The following is a 22093-nucleotide window of genomic DNA, read 5'->3' on the forward strand; positions in this document are numbered from 1 at the left end:
GTCAAAGTGGGAGAGTGACGAGGAGCCTGCCCGGTGCGACTGAAAATTGTCCCCCAAGACGTGGGTGATTCATGATGGTGGGGCCCCGACTTATCGTTGGAAAAAAGGGGGAAATGTGAAGCACCTGGCGGGCCGCCAGAGGACTGGTTCGGTGGGCGGCGGCCGCGCCCGGGGCGCAGCCGCAGGCGGCCGACGATAAGGAGACCCAAGAGCCGGCGGCGAGGCGCGCATTCCGCTCCTTCACGCCGCGAGCCTCCTTTCCGGCCTAGCCCTTCCCGCGAACGCAACCCCGGTCCCTGCGGGGCCACGCCCCTCCTCGCGCACGCTCTGTGGGATCCGCGCGCTGGAGCCCGCCAGCCAGGGCGTGCGGTGGGCGGGGCGCCGCGCTGACGTTGCCTGGGATGCGGGCCGGTTCCGCCGCCGCCTCCGCCTCCGCCGCCTGCGCCGCTCCTGCCCACCGGGGTTTGTATGAAAACACCCGGCGGCGGGCGGCGAGAGCTCCGCGGCGCGCCCGGAGAGCAGCCGTCGGCGGGTGCTGCGGGCACGGAGTTGGTTGCCTGGTCTCTCCTGGTGGCCCAGCGCAGTCCCCGCTAGCGCCCTGTCTGCAGCCGGTGAGCGTCCCTCAGCGGTCCGCGCCTCTGCCCGCAGCCCCTCGGCTGTCCGGCCGCAGACGCGGGCGGCGGGGGGCTGTGGGGGAGAGCGATCCCCGGGCCCCGCAGCCCCTCACCGGACGGGCCGTGTGACGCGCTTGTGGCGGGGTGGGAGGCGGGCTGTGTCTGGGAGGAACACTGTCCCGGCCCGGGCCTCCGGTCCCTCCTAACCCCCTCCGCGTCCCCCTCCGCGTCCCCCTCGCCCCTCCTCCCGCCGGCTCCGGCCGTCCGCGCCCGTTCGCGCCGGTCCGCTCCCCGGTTTCCGGCCGAGGCGGTGTTGTGGCCTGAGCGCGTGTCTCCGCATCGCCCCGCGCACCTCGCCGAGGGGCGGTGTCGAGCGCCGCCCTTCCCGTCCCCCACCCGGGTGCGCGGTGAGCCCTGCCTGGCGGCCCAGTGCCTGCCTGGCGGGCGGGGTTGGTGTGGTCGGCGGCCGTCCTGTTGCGGCGTGGTTTGCACACAAGTGTGTTTTCTGTTTACAACTGAGCCCTATGGCTTGGCTTGGAACCCGAGTGGGGTCCCCGTAGGGTGACAGTGCTGGGGGTGTGGGTTCTCAGGTGCTAGTGTCCAGGGCTTGGGGCGACCTATGCGCAAAGCTTGCTAGGCCGGGGACTTGGGGCTGGTGGGGCGGGGGTGTGTGTGTGTGTGTGAGGGGGGGGGGCTTTTCCTCTGTGTGAGCTCTAAACCTGTTAGAGCCAGGAGGGCTTTGGGTGGGTGCGGTTGCTTTTCTGGCCATCCTTACAGAATGGAATTTTTTTTATAGCAATATTTTATTGTGCTTAAGTGATTACATACATTTCACAGATTTCACACTATTGTGAGGTAGTGATACATAAAGTCACAAACAACGGATTTTTTTTGAAAAAATATCACAGTGTTACTGATGTAAATATTGATATTTTCATAATTTCAAGCGCATTTTCCCTTTTTATTCTAACTAAATAGCTTGCTCAAGCCCCTGAAGGTAATACTGGAAATCTTTAGCAGGAGAGTATTTGTCCTTTCTTTCTTCTTTTTATTCCGTTTACAGTTGTAGAGGTATTGCATTCTAATAATCAATGACAGATCATACTTAGGACTTTGGGCAGCTTAATGATTCTTATCACATAAATCTGTATATTGTTTTGTGTATAATATTTACATAAATCTCGATTTATAAATCGAGATAGCCATTGAATTGCTAACCTCTGAATTCTTAACTCACTCCTTCCTTCCTTCCTTCCTTTGTGCCCCCCCCCCCCGCGTTTTTCTTTCTTTCTTATAGCCAGAAAGTTATTTTTACAATCATGTTGTGGAATGTTTTCAGCTTAGTAGACCAAAAAAGAAATAATTTATTTAAGGCACTTTAAATGGCATGTACTTTACAACATGTGTTTTAACATGTGTTAAAACCAATGCAAGCTCTGGAAGATCTGCAAGTGTTTCCATGCAGGATTGTAGTGGGATAATTAGTGCCGCCTCATTGATCCCTCCTGTCTCATTCTAAAGGTAGAAAATTCTAAAGACCTTTGCGGTTCACCATTACAGAGTCAGACTCTATGGTGATGTTATAGGTTCATTGTTAGTGACCTCAAAACTCTGCCTTGGATTCATTCATCCCATATCAGAACTGCAGTGTGAGTTGAACTCGAAAACAGAGGAATAGACAGTTATCTTTGTGTTTGATCAGCGTTGGAAAACAATGAAATCATTATTATTATTTTTTTGTCGGTCCAGGGGCTTGAACTCTGGGCCTGGGTGCTGTCCCTAAGCTCTTCAGCTCAAGGCTAGTGCTCTATCACTTGAGCCACTGCGCCTCTTCCGGCTTATGTGGTGCTGAGGAATCAAACCCAGGGCCTCATGCAGGCAAGGCAAGCAGTCTACCACTGAACCACCTTCCCAGCCCTTGATATGTATTTATAAAGCTTTCCCATTAGGCTTGAATTGAGGCAATCTCTTTAGAATAAAGTCTGGCTAGACTAGTGTGTCATAATGATTTATCTTTATTAGTAAAAAAATAAAAGAATGTCTAAGCTTTATAAAAATCTCAAATTTGAATTCTACAGTTTGGATTTTGTTTTTAATTTTTTTTTTCTTCCCTGGTCCTGGGGCTTGAACTCTGGGTGCTGCCCCTGAGCTGCTTTTGCTCAGGCTAGCACTCTTATCACTTGAGCCACAGTGCTACTTCTGACTTTTTTTTCCGGAGATAAGAGTCTCACAGACTTTCTTTTTTTTTTTTTTTTGGGTCCAGTCCTGGGGCCTGAACTCTGGGCCTGGGCACTATCCCTCAGCTCTTCAGCTCAAGGCTAGCGCTCTACCACTTGAGCCACAGCGCCACTTCCTGCTTTTTTTATTCTTTTTGCTTATGTGGTGCTGAGGAATCGAAACCAGGGCCTCCTGCATGAAATGCAAACGCTCTACCAGTGAGCCACCTTCCCAGCCCCTTTTCTTCATTTTTTTTTCTTTTTGTCCGTCTTGGGGCCTGAATTCGGCCTGGGTGCTGTCCTTCAGCTCTTCAGCACAAGGCTAGCGCTCTACCACTTGAGCCACAGTGCCACTTTTGGCGTTTTCTGCTGATGCGGTGCTAAGGAATCGAACCCAGGGCCTCATGCATGCAAGGCAAACACTACCACTGAGCTACCTTCCCAGCCTCTCACAGACTTTTTTTACCTGGGCTGACTTGTAACTGGAGCCTCCCGAAATAGCTAGGATTATAGGTTTGAGCTACTGACGCCTGGCTTTGGATTTTGTTTTTAAACCTTCTCCACAATATTCATTTTGAAAATATATTGTTCTTGCCTGAAGTGTCTCAGTACCTGGAAGTTGAGTTGAGATAAATAATGAGTAAATGTGCAGAGAGTGCTTTGCAAGTTGAGAACTTCTGTCAGGCAATGTGTAACAGTGCAAACAATAAAATTGTCTAGTGTGAGCTTACACCTGTAATCCTAGATACTCAGGAGGCTGGGATCTGAGGATTGGGGTTGAAAGGCATCCTGGGAAGGAAAGGCCGTGAGACTTTTATTGGCAATAAAAACCACTCAGAAAACTGGAAGTGGTGCTGTAGCTCAAGTGGTAGAGCACTATCCTTGAGCTGAAGAACTGAGGGATAGTGCACAGGCCCAGAGGTCAAGCCCCATGACTGACCAAAAAAAAAACAAAAAAAGTAAAATTGTCTAGGGTGGGCACCGAATTTTTTGTGTGCTGGTGTTGGGGCCTTTACTCATGGTGGACACTAAACTTTAAACTTCATGTATTGTTAATGGTTACTGTCCTGTGTACTTCAGTGTAATGGCTAAGGAGTTGGGGCATGAGCCAGATTGACTCTGGGGAAGATACTTAATCTCTTTGTTCCTTGATTTTCTAGACTTTAAAAACTGGGGATAATGTGTTAACCCTTAAGGCGAACTCAAATTTGGGTTAATTCATAGAAAAATTGTTTACACCTCAGTACCTAAGATGTAATAAGTGCTCAGTAAGTATCATTACCACTACATATTTTCTTTAGTCTTCCAGAGGCCTATTAGGCTGAAAAAAATTGGGCAGACCTGTGTCTGCCATGACACATTTTCTCCTTTGAGGCTGAGAGATTAGTTTCACTGTCCTGCCTTGGATGCATATAAATCAGTTTTAAATAGAACAGCTAGCTCCTGAGCTGGGTGCTCTGGGATGTTGCTAGCTGCTGAAGTATCCTTGCCTGTCCCTCTGACAGAACCTTGGTTGTCTCCTTCCTAGTAGTGGTGGCTGCTATTTTAATCACTATTTTTGAGTTTGCTATTGGGTATTACCTTTTATCCTATGCTGCTACCAGAATTATTATCTATATTAATGGGATATATGTTTATCTGATCAGAACATCATATGGTACTTCCAATATATGCAGATTGTTTTTTTTTTTGGGGGGGGGGTCGGGTCGTGGGGCCTGAACTCTGGGCCTGGGTGCTGTCCCTCAGCTCTTCAGCTCAAGGTTAGCATTCTACCACTTGAGCCACAGCGCCACTTCCGGCTTTTTTCTTATGTGGTGCTGAGGAATCGAACCCAGGGCCTCGAGCAAGCAAGGCAAGTGCTCTACCACTGAGCCACCTTCCCAGCCCTGCAAATTGTTTTATCATGGTTTGTTTTCTTGTTTATTGATACTGTAGGGGTGTGTGTGTGTGTGTGGGGATTGATTTGACATTTTGCTTATCTTCAGCTTTCACGTGATTTTCCTAGGAAAGATTTTTCTTTCAATTAATGATTTTATGTGCTTCTTCTTGGTTTACAGTGTTCAGCTATGACTTGAATTTTTTTTTTTTGTGGTGGTCCTGGGGCTTGAACTCACAGACTGGCACCTGTCCCTGAGCTTTTTTCCTCAAGAGTAGTGTGCCCACTTCAGGCTCTTCTGTGATTAATTGTAGAATCTCACAGACTTTCCTGCACAGGTTGGCTTCAAACCATGATCCTTAGATCTCAGTCTCCTGAGTACTTAGAATTATAGGCATGAGCCACTGGTACCTGGCTACAAGTTGAGTATCTTTATCTCATATGTCCATAGCCAGAGGCATTTCAAATTTTAAACTTTTTTAAAATTCTGGAATATTTGCATGTACACAATTAGATAAATTGGGGATGGTACTCAAAGTGTAAATATGACATTCATTTGCATTTTTTGGGGGGGGGTCTGGTCTTGGGGCCTGAACTCTGGGCCTGGGCGCTGTCTCTCATCTCTTCAGCTCAAGGTAGCGCTCTACCACTTGAGCCACAGCGCCACTTCCGGCTTTTTTCTTTTTGCTTATGTGGTGCTGAGGAAATCAAACCCAGGGCCTCATGCATGCAAAGCAAGCGCTCTACCACTGAGCCACCTTCCCAGCCCTCATTTGCATTTTCTATATCCCTTATATACATAGGTCAAAGATTATTAAATGTGACATTGTTTTCAATACATTGAAGGTCAGTTATCTGTGAATTCTACACATGTGATGTCATACTGGTCAAAGTTTTAGATTTTGGTATTTTGGAATAAGATTTTTAGATCAGTGATAGCTGCATGAGTACTCCATATGATTTTGCGTTTGTTTTTGTTTTCTTCAAAATCTTGGAATTTGACCTGAGGACTGCACTTACTAAGACAGGCACTCTGTCACTTAAGATATGCCTCTGGCCCCCATTCTAGTATTTCGTATTTCAGCATCTGTCACTCTCAAAAAGTTATTGAAGAGGGAAGCTTAGATTGGAAGGATTCAAGGCAGACAGAGACCTCCATCCCAAACAGTAAAAAGCTGGGTGTGATGCTGGCTGCTGATTGCTCACACCTATACTCCTAGCAACTCAGAAAGCTGAGATCTGAAGGATCTCATTTCGAAGTCCTTGAGACTCTTCATCTACAATTAACTACCAAAAAGCTGGAAGTGAAACTGTGATTCAAGTGTAGAGACCCCTGAGTAAAAAAAAGATCAGGAACAGTGCTCAGGCTTAGAGTTCAAGCTCCAGGACCAGTACAGACAAAAACAAAAATAAATATAGGATAATCTTATCTGATGAGCTTAAAAGCTCAAAAACCAAGTACAAATGACCATATAAGAAAATGCTAGGGCGGGGAAGGTGGCTCAGTGGTAGAGTGCTTGCCTTGCATGCATGAGGCCCTGGGTTTGATTCCTCAGCACCACATAAGCAAAAAGAAAAAAGCCGGAAGTGGCGCTGTGGCTCAAGTGGTAGAGCGCTAGCCTTGAGCTGAAGAGCTGAGGGACAGTGCCCAGGCCCAGAGTTCAGTCCCCACAACCAGACCCCAAAAAAACATGCTAAAGGAAATGAACCCCAATATGGGCAAGAGGTCTGTCTTTATTGTTATTGTTTATCTTTTGTTGTTTCCTCTGTATGTTCTTCTTTTTTTTGGGGTCCGGTCGTGGGGCCTGAACTCTGGGCCTGGGCACTGTCCCTCAGCTCTTCAGTTCAAGGCTAACACTCTACCACTTGAGCCACAGTGCCACTTCCGGCTTTTTTCTTTTTGCTTATGTGGTGCTGAGGAATAGAACCCAGGGCCTCAGGCATGCAAGGCAAGCGCTCTATCACTGAGCCACCTTCCCAGCCCCCTCCTTTGTATGTTCTGAGAAGCTTGCCAGGTTTAGACATGATAGTGGATATGAATTTTCTCAAGTTCTGGTTTGTTTAAAAACTCATGTTTTGCTAGGAATTGGTGGTTCATGCCTGTAATCCTAGCTGTTGAGGAGGTTGAGATCTGAAGATTGCTGTTCAAAGCCAGCCCAGGCAGTAATGTCCATGAGACTCAACTGCAATAGGGAGACTCTTCAGAAAAAGCTGGAGGTGTCGCTGTGGCTCAAGTGGTAGAGAGCTAGTCTTAAGGCAGGTGGAGCTCAGGGACATCACCCAGGCCTTTAATTCAAGCTCTAGGACTATTGTGTGTATGCACACACACACAGTACTTAGCTTTTGTTATTGGCAACAAAAATGACTGCCAGTTGTTTCCTTGAAGCAGCAGGCAGATTTCCTTTGTTCCTTTCTGAGAAAAACTACTAGAATACTCAACTTTCAACAAGCAGAGTATTTTAGACATTCTTTCATTATAGTGATTGTTGAAGAAAAAGAAGAGGCTAATTCAAACTCTGAATTCAGTTAGGGAAGTATTTTTCCTTTAGGCACCCATCACCTATTAGAATTTAGTGTAAGGCTGAAATGTTTCATCTTGTCATGTAGAATATTAAAAGGATGTAACTTCGATGGTTGAGACAATATATTATTTAAAGACATACTGAAGTGAAAGCTTCTATTTTTTTCTTTGTAAATGATTATGCTTGAGGGTGAAAAATATAGTTTGAGATATATTACAAACTATTGAGAGGATCATGGTTCCTGGTCAGTCTGGCAAAAAGTTATTAATACTCCATCTTAACAAACAAGCTGAGGTGGTGGTATAGGGCTGTATTCCCAGCTACCTAGAAGGCATAGGTGGGAGGTACTCAATAAGCATAGGTTCTGGGCAGAAAAAGGGAGATCCTCTCTGAAAAATAACAGCAAAAGGTTCTATGGAGGTTTTCCAAATGTAATGCTTTTCCAAATGTAAGCTGTTAGGTTATACTGCCCCCGCTCCCCTACCCCCCCAATCCCAACAATCCCCCCATCCAATATCACTGTACCTTGTTTTAATATACCAGTAATTTAAAATTTAAATTTAATATTGCAAAATAGTTTTGATTGGTGCTTCCCTTCCCCCCTCCCCCCCTAAGAGTGTCCAGATGTCCAGATTGCTGAAGTCAATGGATCCCACTTGGAGAACTACTGGATTGGAGAACTACTGGGTTTAAGTCATAAAGAGAATTCTACAAAACTTTGATTAAGAAGGGTAGTCTCTGGTCTGTTATTTGTTTTTGTTCTTGTGTTTATTTTTATGATAGTACTAAGGTTGGAACTCTGGTTTTTGGGCTCTGGTTTAGCCTTTTCCTTCAAGGCTGGTATTCTACCAATTGAACCACACCTTTGCTTCTGTCATTTGGTGGTTCAGATGAATCTCAGATTAGTCTGCCTGGATTGGCTTGTAGCCGTGATCTCAGATTCTTCAGATCCTGAACAGCTAGGATTACAGATGTGAGCCACTAACACCTGGCTTCTGATATATTTTTAACTAAGACTTTAGAATCATAATAAAGGCCTTATTAAAAAAATTAAGCATCACAAAACTTATTCATAGAAAGTTGAGGGATTTCTTAATGATTATAGTCAGTTGCTGATGCTGAAGTACTACAATCTTTTTTTACAGTCTAATTTCATTTACAGTATAAAATGATAACATAAAAATAAAGATCAGATTTGGTACTCCATTTCTATTTGCATTCAAGTCTAGCTTTTTGAGAGTTTGAGTCTAAATAGTGAAGCACAGTGTGGCAAGCTTAATATCCAGCTTATAAACTAGAAAAGAACAACTTGGTTTACCTTCATAATCTCTGTTGATTTCTTACTTCATGCTAAGGATGAACCATGGTACAGTTATGGGGAAAGTGATTTAAGATTATGAAACATACATGACTGTGGGTTTTGTTGTGAATAAAAGCTATAATACCAATAAAAGATATTGCATTAAACCAACTAATGCTGCTCTAAAGGCAAAATGAGCCAAATAAGAGTGAGTACCATTGCTTGGGTACATGCTTTCCAGTTGTTCTGTTTTTTGTTTTTTGGCTGTGGGGCTTGAACTGTGGGCCTGAGCCCTGTCCCTGAGTTCTTCAGCTCAAGGCTAGGGCACTACCACTTTGAGCCACTGGTTTTCTGGTGATTAGTTGGAGATTAAGAGTCTCATTGACTTTCTAGCCGGGTCTGGCTTTGCCTCGATCCTCTGATCTCAGCCTCCTGAATAGCTAGGATTACAGGCTTGAGCCACCAACATCCAGCTCCAGTTGTTCTGAAGGACATGTTATACTATGGAAGAGGTTATGTAAACTTTCATACTTCACAGAATAATTGAAATCAGTCCATTACGTATTACATTAGTGGAAGCATTGGTAGGCTTCAAATACTGTATGTAGTGATAACACTAGCTTAATGTTGAAGGCTAGCTAGAAGGCTGAAAAACTTTGTGATAAATTCCAAGCAGTTAATCTGTTAGTCTCAGGAATGTTTGGGCAGGTACAGAAGTTAAGGTAATTGGCTATAGAGGGCTTAAGATAGCCCAAGATAATTGTGGCTCTTGATATACTGTCTCTCTACTATCATTGTGTCCTAGTCTGTCTAGTGAGGCTCCAACTTTATCAGATCAGGATCTTTAATACAGATAACATCTTCCAAGGATCTCACATTTACAGTAGAATACTGTTAGAATAATCTGGAGACTTCCTGCATATAGTAGAGTTTAGTGACTAAGTAGAATATTATTACTTTTTGAGACATGGTGTCACTGTGTAGCTAAGGCTGGCTTCCCACTTTAGATTCTCAGCAATAGCCGGGACTTCAGGTATGTACTACCTGGCCAGATATTTTGTCAGCAATATTTAAAATTTATTAATGTATAATAGACACACTTTCTAGGTTTTCTTTTCCATTGGTGAGAACTACTTTCATTTTAAATTCATCCCATTTTAATGTTTATTTACATATTGATATGTTTTTCTCAGTTTTAAACAGAAGGTTTAAACTTAGTTTAAACCTAAGTTTAAACCTTATGTTTAAACTATGAATAAGATGTACCCTTTCAATTTTTTGAAGTATTGGAGTTTGAACTTAGGGCTTTGCAATTTCTATACCTGTGTTCTTCCATTTGAGGCATAATCTCCAATTCTTTTTTGCTTTAGTTGTTTTTCAGATAGGATCTTCCATTTTTTGTTTGGTGCCTCAATATTTAGATCCTCCTACCTAAGCCTCCTAGAATCTGGGATCACCGGATCACTACCACACCAAGCTGGTTTGTTGAGATGGTGTTTCACTCCTTTGCATCAAACTGCTATCATCTAGATCTCCACATCTTGGAAGCTGGGATTATAGGTGTGAGCTAGCATGCACACCCATTTTAACCTCTTTAATTCATGTAATTAGTTCAGTGGTGTCATATATATCCATATTATTATGGAGTTATTACTACCATTCATCACCAGATTTTGTTTCTTTTTCCTAAACCCAAACTTCTCTATCTGTTAACACTGACCCTCTCCCCCTACCTCATCTAACCCCTAGTGAGAGTCATTGTTCTTTCCATCTCAATGAGTTTGACTACTTTAAGTATATTATATGAGTGTAATCATGTGTGCTTAGTCTTTGTGTGACTGAGTTGTTTCATTTAGCATAATTTCTTCCATTTTTAAGACAATCATTATGTTGCATGTCTATACCACATTTTGTTTAGCCATTCATCTGTCAATGTACACTTGGACCATTTCTGCTATTTGCTATGAATGTAGATGTACAATTAACACTTCTAGACCTTGTTTTCAGTTATTTTGGTATATATTCAGAAGTGAAATTTCTAGGTCATGTGGGTGATGATATTTTTAAATTTTTGGAGGAACTTCTGTACTGTTTTCTAAAGCACCTATACCCCACCCACCCACCCACCCACACACACACACACACACACACACACACACACACACACACACACACACACACACACACGTATACCACATATACATATATTCCTGCCAACAGCAGTTTTTTTTTTTTTTTTTTTCAGTCGTGGGCTTGAACTCTGGGCTTGGGTGCTGTCCCTGGGCTCTTCAGCTCAAGGTGAGTGCTCTACCACTTGAGCCACAGCGCCACTTCCAGTTTCCTAGTGGTTTATTGGAGATAAGAGTTTCACAGACTTTCTTGCCGGGGTGGCTTTGAACTAGTAGTATCCTCATATCTCAGCCTCCTGAGTAGCTAGGATTACAGGCATTAGCCAGCCATCGGTGCTCAGCGAGAATTTTTTTTTTTTTTTTAATCAGTGATCATTAGGAATATTAGTCTATGGTTTTCTTAAGGTCTTTCTTTGGCTGACAAAAGATACTGCTTTTGTTTCCTAGCTTCCCTGATAGAACCATCTTCAACTGCATGCTTTCCCTAGTTGCCCACACTTCACCAAGAATAATTCTAGTGTTTAACAGTGAAAGTGATCATTGTTCATTAGAATAATGTTTTACAGAAGTTATTTAACAGTAGAAACTGCCTAATGACATTTTTCAGGGAGGTACATTTGTAATATTAGCTATTCAGCAAACTGAGATGGTTTCATGAGACTCTTAACTCCAATGAACAAGGGAAAGACAGGAAGTAGAGATGTGACTTAAGTGATAGAGCTTCATCCCTGAGTAAAAAAGCAAAGTTAGAGCCTGAGTTCAGGCCCCAGTACTACCATTAAAAAAAAAAAGTTAAGCAAGTACTTCTTGAAATATTAAATAGGATTTTTTTTTTTGGTTGGTATGGGGCCTGAGCTCTGGGCTTGGGCACAACCTCAGCTCTTCAGCTCAAGGCTAGCGCTCTGCCACTTGAGCCACAGTGCCACTTCCGGCTTTTTCTGGTGATGTGGTGCTGAGGAATCGAACCCAGGGCCTCATGCATGCAAGGCACTCTACCACTAAGCCACCTTCCCAGCCCCTAAATAGGATTATCATGTGAATTCGTCAGTATTTATGTTTGGATTCTTATATTTCTACTATTTTTTCCCCTTAATATATATATATATATTTTTTGGGTCCAGTCGTGGGGCCTGAACTCTGGGCCTGGGTGCTGTCCCTCAGCTCCTCAGCTCTTTGGCTCAAGGCTAGTGTTCTACCACTTGAGCCACAGCGCCACTTCCGGCTTTTTTCTTTTTGCTTATGTGGTAGTGAGGAATCAAACCCAGGGCCTCAGGCATGCAAGGCAAGCGCTCTACCACTGAGCCACCTTCCCAGTCCCCCCTTAATATCTTGAGGAAATAAAAGTGCTGATTATGGTTGCTTTTGTAAGTCATTTGTGGAGATAAGATGGTAAGGGTCTGAGGTAGATTAGATTGTAAGATTGATGTATGTAGTATAATGGCACTTGTATCTAACATTTGAAAGTTTAGAGAAAGAAAATAATTTTTCCTTTAAGAATTGATTTGAATGTGTAACCACTTAGGAATAGCAGTTTTCAAAACTTTTATTCCATTTAGGTTGCTATAGTAAAACTTAGTAAACTGGGTAGCTTATAAACAACAGAAATTTTTGCTCATAGTTCTAGAGATGGGCAAGTCTAATATGAAGGTACTAATAGTTTCTGTATTTGGTTAGGACCAGTTTCCTGCTTCATAGATGGAAGGGGCAAGCTAGCTCTCAGGAGTTTCTTCTAAAAGGATACTAATTACTATATACCTGAGGATGCCACCCTCATGACCTAATTAGGTCTCCCAAAGACTCTTCTCTTAACACTTTAGTGATTAAGATTTCATCACATGAGTTTAGAAGGGACATTGCCATTTAGTCCATGGTACAAGTATTCATTTATTTTTATATCATGTGTTAGATGTCAGTGAGTTTTATGGAGGAAGGCACAGTAGGTAAGTGATGATGGGTATAGTAGGATCTAGGTGTGGCTCATAGTATGAAAGGGGATGCTTGTGATGGGCTGTATTGGAAAGATGATAAAGATGAGCATCATTGCGATGTTTGGCAGATGAGTAGTAGTTCAGGCCAAAGAAACAGCTTGAACAGACACCAAGGTGAGAGAGTGAACCCTCGCATATTGGAGGAAAGCCAGGAAGCTCAGAAAGCATGTCTATAGAGTCAGCCAGTGGAGTTGTAAGTAGGGGCTAAGGTAAGTGAGGTAATCGATTAGAGGTAGGTGTTCCTTTAAACAATTGAAATGGACAGCACTGTAGGGCGGTAAGGTTAGTGGTAACAAGATTTTCACCATGGTTACTTTTTTTCTTTCTTCCAAGGGTTTAAAAGACTCAGCACTGGTGACTCTGGCCTGTAATCCTAGCTACTCAGGAGGCTGAGATCTGAGGATCACAGTTGAAAGCCAGCCCGGGCAGTAAAGTCCGTGAGACTCTTATCTCCAATAAACCACCAGAAAACTGGAAGTGGCGCTGTGGCTCAAGTGGTAGAGCACTCGCCTTGAACTGAAGAGCTGAGGGACAGTGCCCAAACCCAGAGTTCAAGACCCATGATTGACCAAAAAAAAAAAAAAAAAGACTTAGGTAGGCCAAGTGCCAGTGGTTTATGCCTATGCTACTCAGGAGGCTGAATCTCAAGCCAGTCCACGAAGGAAAGTCCATGAGACTCATCTCCAATAAACTACCATAAATGCCACAAGTGGAGCTGTGGTTCAAGTGGTAGAGTGCTATCCTTGAGCAAAAGAAGCTCAGGGGCAGCACCCAGTCCTTGAGTTCAAGCTACAACATACACACACACTTGAGCAAAAGCAGCTCAGGGGTAGCACTAGTCCTTGAGTTCAAGCCACAACACACACACACACACACACACACACGCACGCACGCGCAAAAGCAGCAAGCAGCTCAGGGGCAGCACCCAGTCCTTGGGTTCAAGCCACAAGTCACACACTTATACCCACACACCCTTGAGCAAAAGCAGCCCAGGGGACAGCACCCAGTACTTGAGTTCAAGCCACAGGATAACCCTCTCCCTACACAGGCTTGCCTAGGATATTGTGTTGAGAATAAACTGTAAGGGATGAAGGATGGGAGACTAGTGATTAATGGTGGTCTATGGTAGTTGTAGATGATGAGGTGATTCCTTTTTGGAGACTAGAATGATCAAGACTTCTTGATGGATTATTAGATGGAGAATGGGTATAAAACTGAAGATAACAGTGAAGTCCAGGTTTGGACTGAGCAATTGAAAGATAAAGAATTTTTTTTAAAGTCAGATGAAGAAAGCAAGAGTGGAGCAGACTGGGAAGAGGTCAGAAGATTAGTGGCTTTGGTAAATTTATGACTAATGATGTCAGATGACATGTTAAGTGTTCAGGAAACTAAGTGACATCACTAAGTAAGAGACTACTTAGAAGGAAAGAAAGAGCTGAGCCCTGAGTCAGCTTGGAAATTTTCAGTGAGGTAGACAGAAAACTAGAGTGTGGCCAAATGAAGGATGTATTTTAGAGAAGAAGGCCTGTATCAAATGCTGCTTAGAGGACAAGTGAGGTGATTGGTACATGACACTTGGATTTAGTAACATAGAAGTCATATGTTACTGACCACAACTGTGTTGATAGAGTAGGGTGGGGAAACCTGATTGCAATGTAAGTAAGAGAGATTGGCAAGAGAGGACTTGTTGGCAGTGACTATGAACTTGGCTGCTTTCAGGAGGAGAGAAATGGGACAGTAGCTGTCTTTTTTCTTCCTAAAGATACAGAAATATTAACATGATTTGTGGCGATAAAAATGACCCAGAAAAACGAAAAAATAGAATGTAAAATATGTGGTCAGTGTTACTCATGCATATAAGATTTCTTGTCCCCGCTTGCTTGTTTACAGTTTGTCATACACCACAAACAGTGAAATGCAACATTTCTGCTTCTAGATACCTGCTCTTTCTATTACACCATGCTGTCTGAGCACAAACTTTCACAAAGGGTTTTTTTTTTCTCTGGAGTGCCTTGGCCTTAGACTTTAGTAGTAAGAAGCAGAGTGTAAGGAATGCACTGGTTTAGATCTAGGAGTATAGGGTTGAGGTTTATTTACTGTTTGTATGAGGAGATACTTAAATCTCATAAAGCAGAATTTTTTGAGGTAGTTTCTTTACATTTCTTTTTTAATTAAGTTTTTTATTGTGAAAATACTATACAAAGGGCTTACAGTTACATGAGAAAGGTAATGAGTACTTTTTTTTTTTTTGGCCAGTCATGGGGCTTGAACTCTGGGCCTGGTGTCCCTGAGCTCTTCAGCTCAAGGCTAGTACTCTACCACTTGAACCACAGTGCCACTTCTGGCTTTTTTCTGCTTATGTGGTGCTGAGGAATCGAACCCAGGGCCTCATCCATGCAAGGCAAGCGTTCTACCACTGAGCCACCTTCCTAGCCCCCTAATGAGTACATTTCTTGTTTTTTTTTTTTTTTTGGGTCCGGTCGTGGGGCCTGAACTCTGGGCCTGGGCGCTGTCCCTCAGCTCTTCAGCTCAAGGCTAGCACGCTACCACTTGAGCCACAGCGCCACTTCCGGCTTTTTTTCTTTTTGCTTATGTGGTGCTGAGGAATCGAACCCAGGGCCTCATGCATGCAAGCCAAGCGCTCTACCACTGAGCCACCTTCCCAGCCCCATGAGTACATTTCTTATCCAGCATTGTTGCCTCCTTTGTTTTTCCCTTACCATCCCTTCCTTCCCACCTCCTCAGCTACACCCCCCCCCCTTCTTTACATTTCTTTAGATTATTTGCCAGGGCTTAGATGTCTGGTTATTGACCATTAGATGTCTGGTTATTGACCATTTTCCATATTACTGGGGCATAGATCTATGGAGGAGGTAGAAAGTTTCTTATAAAATTAAAAAGTTTACTTAACTTTGGCATTTTTGAGTCTTGAGGGTACCCATTTTTCTGGGTTCTTGTGGTAGGGTACCCATTCTCTTATACCCCTTAGTTCCTCCCTCCCTCCTCTCGTCTTTTTTCTCTCTGCCTTATCATCTCTACCTCCCTCCCTCCCTCCCTCTCTTTCTCTCTTCCTTCCTTTCTTCCTCCTTTTTAATTCTTTTTCTCTCTCTTCTTTCTCTTTCTTTGTCTTCCTTTTTATTTTCTTTCTTGTTTACTGTCTGCTTCAATCTAGGCCTGGGAAGGTGAAGTATTTTATTGTGAATTGCAAATTTGAATAATTTCTTACCAGCTTTGGTATAAGTGCCCAACACTTATCTTTTCAACTCTAATAAAATCTATAGTGACAGTCAGGAATGGTGATGCATATTTGTAATCTACCATGTGGGAGACTGAGGCAGGAAGATTGTGAATTGGAGGACACTTCCTACTTGGAGAAAGACTGCCAGAAAACTCAAACAAGATTCGCAGTTAACTTTTCATGATACATGTTAATGTAATTTTAGAGGTCAAGTAGAAATGATTTAAAACTGTTTATTAAGGTGACAGTGCCTTTGAAAACACATGAGTATGTTTTAATCTTTTGGGTATTCATTGACTCTTAATTAATTTGTATATTGAATGGTTTGTGGAAAACAAAACAAAACAAAACTTTGAAAGCCGGTGGCAGTGGCTCATGCCGGTAATCCTAGCTACACAGGAGGCAGAGATCTGAGGATCATGGTTCAGAGCCAGCCCAGGCAGGAAAATCTGTGAGACTCTTATCTCCAATTAACCACCAGAAAACCTAAAGTGGCTCTGTGGCCCAAGTGGTAGAGTGCCCAAAGTTCAAGCCCCATGACCAACCAAAAAACAAAGCAAAACCAAAAAACAACTTTTGGAGAACTTGAATCTTCTAAATTTACCAAGTGAAGCAACCTAAAATCTGCTTTTTTGAATGCTTCTTTACCTTTAGATATAGCATTAGAATATATCACATAAATATGTGATAGACTTCTTAGATTTGTAATAATTATTTCATTTGTTAGTAAATAAAATTAAAAGATATTCAAGGTAAGTTTGGATGAATAGTTTTATTTATTTTTTTTATTTTTACTTTTTTTTTTGGTCGGTCGTGGGGCTTGAACTCTGGGCCTGGGCGCTGTCCCTCAGCTCTTCAGCTCAAGGCGAGCGCTCTACCACTTGAGCTACTGCGCCACTTCCGGTTTTCTTGTGGTTTATTGGAGATAGGAGTCTTACGGTCTCTCCTGCCTGGGCTGGTTTTGAACCGTGATCCTCAGATCTCAGCCTCCTGAGTAGCTAGGATTACAGGCGTGAGCCACCAGTGTCCGGCTGGATGAATAGTTTTAAAGTAAATCAGAAAAATTATAAAAAAATTGTGTGACTCAAGATATGTTTTTTTTTTTTTTTTTTTGTCGGTAGTGGGGTTTGAACTCTGGGCCTGGGCGCTGTCCCTCCAGCTACAGCGCCACTTCCGGTTTTCTAGTGGTTTATTGGAGATAGGAGTCTCACGGTCTCTCCTGCCCGGGCTGGCTTTTAACCACGATCCTCAGATCTCAGCCTCCTGAGTAGCTAGGATTACAGGCGTGAGCCACCAGCGCCCGGCTCAAGATACGTTTTTTTTTAAAGTATGGAATACTTTCCAAAGATGTAAACATTAAATAAGATAATATTAGCAAAGTTTTTTCCCCTTAGAAATTTTTGTTAATTAAAAATGTGTTCATGTAGAAATATATTTACCAGAATTGAGCAGTGTGTGAATGGTGGTGAATTTGTTAAGTCGACAAATCACAGATGATATGGTTGGTTTGATTATTTAAAGAATATTGGAACTGTCTTAAAAGAAAGATCATAAACTGTCCTGTTTGGTTACTGCACTTTTGTAATTTCAGAATTTTTTTTTTTTTTTTTTTGACAGTTGTGTGGCCTGATCTCTGGGCTGGGGCTCTGTCCCTCAGCTCTTCAACTCAAGGCGAGTGTCTTACCACTGGACCCATAGCACCACTTCTGGCTTTTTTCTGCTTATGTGGTGCTGAGGAATTGAACCCAGGACCTCATGTATGTGAAGCAAGCACTCTACCACTGAGCCAACTTCCCAGGCCCAGCTTCAGAATTTTGATAACTTTTTTGCAACTGATTTTAACTATCTTAATAGTTACAATCACACAGTGAAATAAGCTGCCAGAAACATGGAAGACTCACTCATACCAATGTAATTTTGTATTGCCCATGATGCAGATCTTCAATTGTATTACTTTTACAATGTCTAATGTATAGAAGAGAGAATGTATAAATGTTTAACACCATTAACGTCTTTCTTTTAGATTATCTGCAATGATGAAATGAAGTAACTCAAGATGAGCAAATTAAAAGTGGTAACAGAGAAAAGGTAACTTGACTCATTCATGTGCATAAATTCTTACATTAAAATATTTATGTAAGTAATAGTAGATTCTGTAGATTGTCTGAATTCATTTCATTAATATTTAACTTTTCAGTTAAAGTACATGCCTGTGGTGATTCATGCCTATAATTCGGCTACTTAGCGGGGGGGTGGGGGGGGGTAGGGGGGGTGGGGGGGTGGGGGGGGGAGGATGGGATGGGAAGGGGAAACAAAGGAGAAGGCTACAATGCTTGATAAGAAATGTACTCATTATCTTGCCCATGTAATTGTAACCCCTCTGTACAGTATTTTCACAATAAAAAAAAAAATTCTGGCTACTTAGATGACATCTAAGGATTGTGATTCGAAGCCAGCCCAGGCAGCCAAATCTAAGAGAATCTTATCTCCAACTAACCAGCAAAAAGCTAGAAATGGAGGTGTGACTGAAGTAGTAGAGTGCCAGTCTTGAGTGAAAAAGTGAACCTAGAGTTCCAACCTTTGACTTCAAGTCCCCAGACCAAGACACACACACAGACACAGACACACACACACACAGACACACACACACACAGACACACACACACAGACAGACAGACACACACACACACACACACACACACACACACACACACACACACACACACACACACACACACACACACACACACACACACACACACACACACACACACACACACGTTAGGAGTCAGAAAAGTATAACCCCTGGGCTAAATCTGGCCTGCCTCTAGTTTCTGTGTGACCAATAAATTAAGAGTAGTTGTCACATTTTTCTTTTTTGGGGGGGTCCGGTAGTGGGGCCTGAACGCTGGGCCTGGGCGCTGTCTCTCAGCTCTTTACCTCAAGGCTAGCACTCTAGCACTTGAGCCACAGCGCCACTTTTGGCTTTTTTCCTTTTGCTTATGTGGTGTTGAAGAATCGAACCCCGGGCCTCATGCATGCAAGACAAGCGCTCTACCACTGAGCCACCTTCCCAGCCCTTCTTCTTCTTCCTTTTTTTTTTGTTTTTTGTTTTGTTTTTTTTGGTCGGTAGTAGGTCTTGAACTCTCTGGGCTTGGGGGCTGTCCCTGTGCTCTTCAGTTCAAGGCGAGCACTCTACCGATTGAGCCACAGCGCCACTTCAGTTGTCACATTTTTTAATTATTAAAGTAAAGCAATATAATATTTTGTGAAATGATATGGAACTCAAATTTTAATGTATATAAGAAAAGTTTTACTGGACCACATTCCTGCTCATTCATTTGCATAATTTTTTTTTTTTGAGTCCAGTCGTGGGGCCTGGGTGCTGTCCCTCAGCTCTTCAGCTCAAGGCTAGCGCTCTACCACTTGAGCCACAGCGCCACTTCTGGCTTTTGTTTTTTCTTCTTATGGAACCGAACCCAGGGCCTCATGCATGCAAGGCAAGCGCTCTACCACTGAGCCACCTTCCCAGCCCTCATTTGCGTATTTTTTGTGGCTACTATTCTACTACATTTTTAAAGTTGAATAGTTGTAAAAAGGCTATAGAGCCCACAGTACCTACATATATGCAATCGGGGCCTTTACAGAAAAAGTTTAACTGTCCCCTGAGTTAGTGAGTATTATTGCCTTTGCTGGTTTTATTTCTTCCAGTTAAAAGTTGGATGAATTTTAGTGGTTTGGGGTTGGAATTTTAACTGTACAGCTTTGAATAGATTGTTTTGTCACCGGTACAATTATTTTAATGATAATGTTGTTAAAGAGTTGTAAAGACCAAGTAGATAAGTAAATGAAGCTTGATAATAATAATCAAGACTTCTTTGTTAGCAGTATTGAATTTTATCCTTAAATGTGTACAATTTCACATTTATTGATACATTCTAAGTTTTTTTATATAATTGATATTTTTTGTGTGCTTTCCATGTCTCCAGAGGCTTCTTGATGCTGTCTTTATTTTTGTATTTCTTTCCCCTCTTTTTTTTTTTGTGGAAGTACTGGGATTTGAACCTAGAAACTCAAACTTACTGCAGGTGCTCTACCATTTGAACTATGCCCCCAGCCCTTTCTTTTCTGTTTTTGAAGACAGGATTGTGTTATGTAGCCTAGGCTATATTGCAGTTTTTTTATCCTCCTGCTTAAGTACCTGAAGTTCTGGGATTACAGATGTGTTCTCTGCTTGGCTTTTTTTTCATTACCAGGGGCTATCTATTGGATACTTTCAGGATACTAAACTGCTAAAGTAGAAAATAAACATTCATGTAACATTTATTACAGTGCTTTCAATTGAATAGATTTTGAGTGTGTTCTTTAAAAAAGAAGTGCTCATGGCATATGCCACTAGCTATAAGGGAGGTGGAAATGAGGAGGAAAATAGCATGAGATGTGTCCTTGGCAAGAGATTCAATGTGAAAAATATCTAATGCAAAAGTATTGGGAGATAAGGTTTAATTAGTGGAGTGCCTGAGTAGCATTTGTGAACAAGGTCCCTAAAAGTATCTCCAATTACTCAAAGCTTTTAAAGTGACCTGGAAGGGAATGTCTGAACAAATGCAATATGGTGACTTAACCAGATACAGTGAAGGCATTTACAAGTAGATATTTATTGTGTGATATGTCCTGAATAAGGGAGGCTGTCTTGAACCTTCCTTAGTGTAGAAAATCTAGAGGACCATTGGAATATTGAGATTGAGATGATGTACATTTGGGTCAGAGGTGTAGCTCAAGTTCTAGAGCACCTGTCTAGTAAACACAAAGCCCTACATTCAATCCCCAGTACTGCAAATAAATAAATAAATAAGCAAATTAGTGAATGAAATTGTGTTCATTCAGTTGGAATATTTAAAGATCATATCCATAATTGTTAGTTGTTAGTTGAAAAATGGCAAACCCTGCTCTTGCTCATGCCCTGTTACTTAGACTTTTTGTACTTGGGGACAAAATGCTTTGGAGAACAATTTAAGGATGGAAAGATTCAGTGTACTCCCAGTTTCAGAGGTTGAAGTCCATTATGGCTAGGTGGGTGTGGTGAACACATTGTGGTGGCCAGGAAGTGAGTGAATGAGAAGTGAGAGAATGACTGTTCTCATGATTTTGTTATACTTGTTTTACTCCATCTGGGTCTCCAGTCTATGGATAAGAACACTCAAATTCAGGTCAGGTTTTTCCTTGCTTGTTAATCTTCTCTTCTCTTGAATTGCTCTCACAGATATACCCATATATTTATCCCTATATACTTTTCCATCTAATCAAATCAGCAGTCACAATAATAAAAGTAGCCATCATATGTCTTCAATTTTTTTTGTTTTAATTTTTATTTCTTTCTCAAGACTAGGTATTGTTACATTGCCCAGACTGGCCTTGAACACTTAGGTTCCAAAGTACCATTCTGAGTGCCCTAAAGTTTTTATTCTTTTTTTCCCTCCTCTCCTCTACTTTCCTCTCATCCTTTTCCTCTCTCCCCTCTCAGTCCTCTCTTTTGCTCTCTTACTCCTCTGCCTCCTGAGTAGCAGGCATTGCAGGTAAGCACCATGCCTGGCTACAGCGTTCTTATTCAGAACACTAGGTCCTCACAGTGAGACTCCTTACTTTGTACAATTAATATAGACTAGTAAAAATGATTTACAAATAAGCTAGGTCTGATACTTAATATATCAACTGTCATCAGTTATCATTTCAATTCATTTGATACAAGCTCTATACTATAACAGTTCTCATTTAGAGCTCTAGCTTCCATCTTTTCTCATTTACCTCCTCTTATCTAGAACCCACTTTCTATGATTATGATTACACCTTCTTGTAAGACGCCTGAGTTGGGTGCCAGTGGCTCACGCCTATAATCCTAGCTACTCATGAGGCTGAGATCTGAGGATTGTGGTTCAAAGCCAGCCTGGGCAGGAAAGTCCGTGAGATTCTTGTCTCCAATTAACCACCAGAAAACCAGGAAGTGGCGCTGTGGCTCAAGTGATAGAGCTGTAGCCTTGAGCTGAAGAGCTCAGGGAGCACTCTTGCCCAGAGTTCAAGCCCCATGACTGACAAAAAACAAAAAACAAAAAAAAATAAAAGACACCTTGAAATCTCTTTATCTTATTTTATATTTTTCCATCATACCTACTTTACTAAAGTCCTTATTCTTTTTCTTTTTTTTTTTTTTTT

The 22093-nt window shown here is 42.3% G+C and overlaps 1 protein-coding gene across 9 annotated transcripts in view; it reads left to right on the forward strand.

Annotated features, from left to right (window-relative positions):
* Positions 1-416: 416 nt before the first annotated feature.
* The window catches only part of Agtpbp1 (ATP/GTP binding carboxypeptidase 1), a 210576-nt gene continuing 188899 nt past the window's right edge, over positions 417-22093 (forward strand). For 6 of the 9 annotated variants that reach the window (XR_011375108.1, XR_011375109.1, XM_070035475.1 and 3 more), the window contains exons 1-2: positions 17503-17554; positions 17907-17971. Coding sequence is in view for 7 of the 9 variants with exons in the window: in XM_070035475.1 (XP_069891576.1) it covers positions 17940-17971 (32 nt within the window). In the remaining 2 variants the exon portion in view is untranslated. Of the gene's footprint in view, positions 612-17502; positions 17555-17594; positions 17641-17700; positions 17795-17906; positions 17972-22093 lie in introns of those variants that run through there. The other 3 variants (XM_070035472.1, XM_070035474.1, XM_070035473.1) reach the window with 3 other exon arrangements.

This window comes from Dipodomys merriami, unplaced genomic scaffold (assembly GCF_024711535.1).
Source record: "Dipodomys merriami isolate MVZ:Mamm:240054 unplaced genomic scaffold, mDipMer1.0.p SCAF_26, whole genome shotgun sequence".
Lineage (NCBI taxonomy): Eukaryota > Metazoa > Chordata > Mammalia > Rodentia > Heteromyidae > Dipodomys > Dipodomys merriami.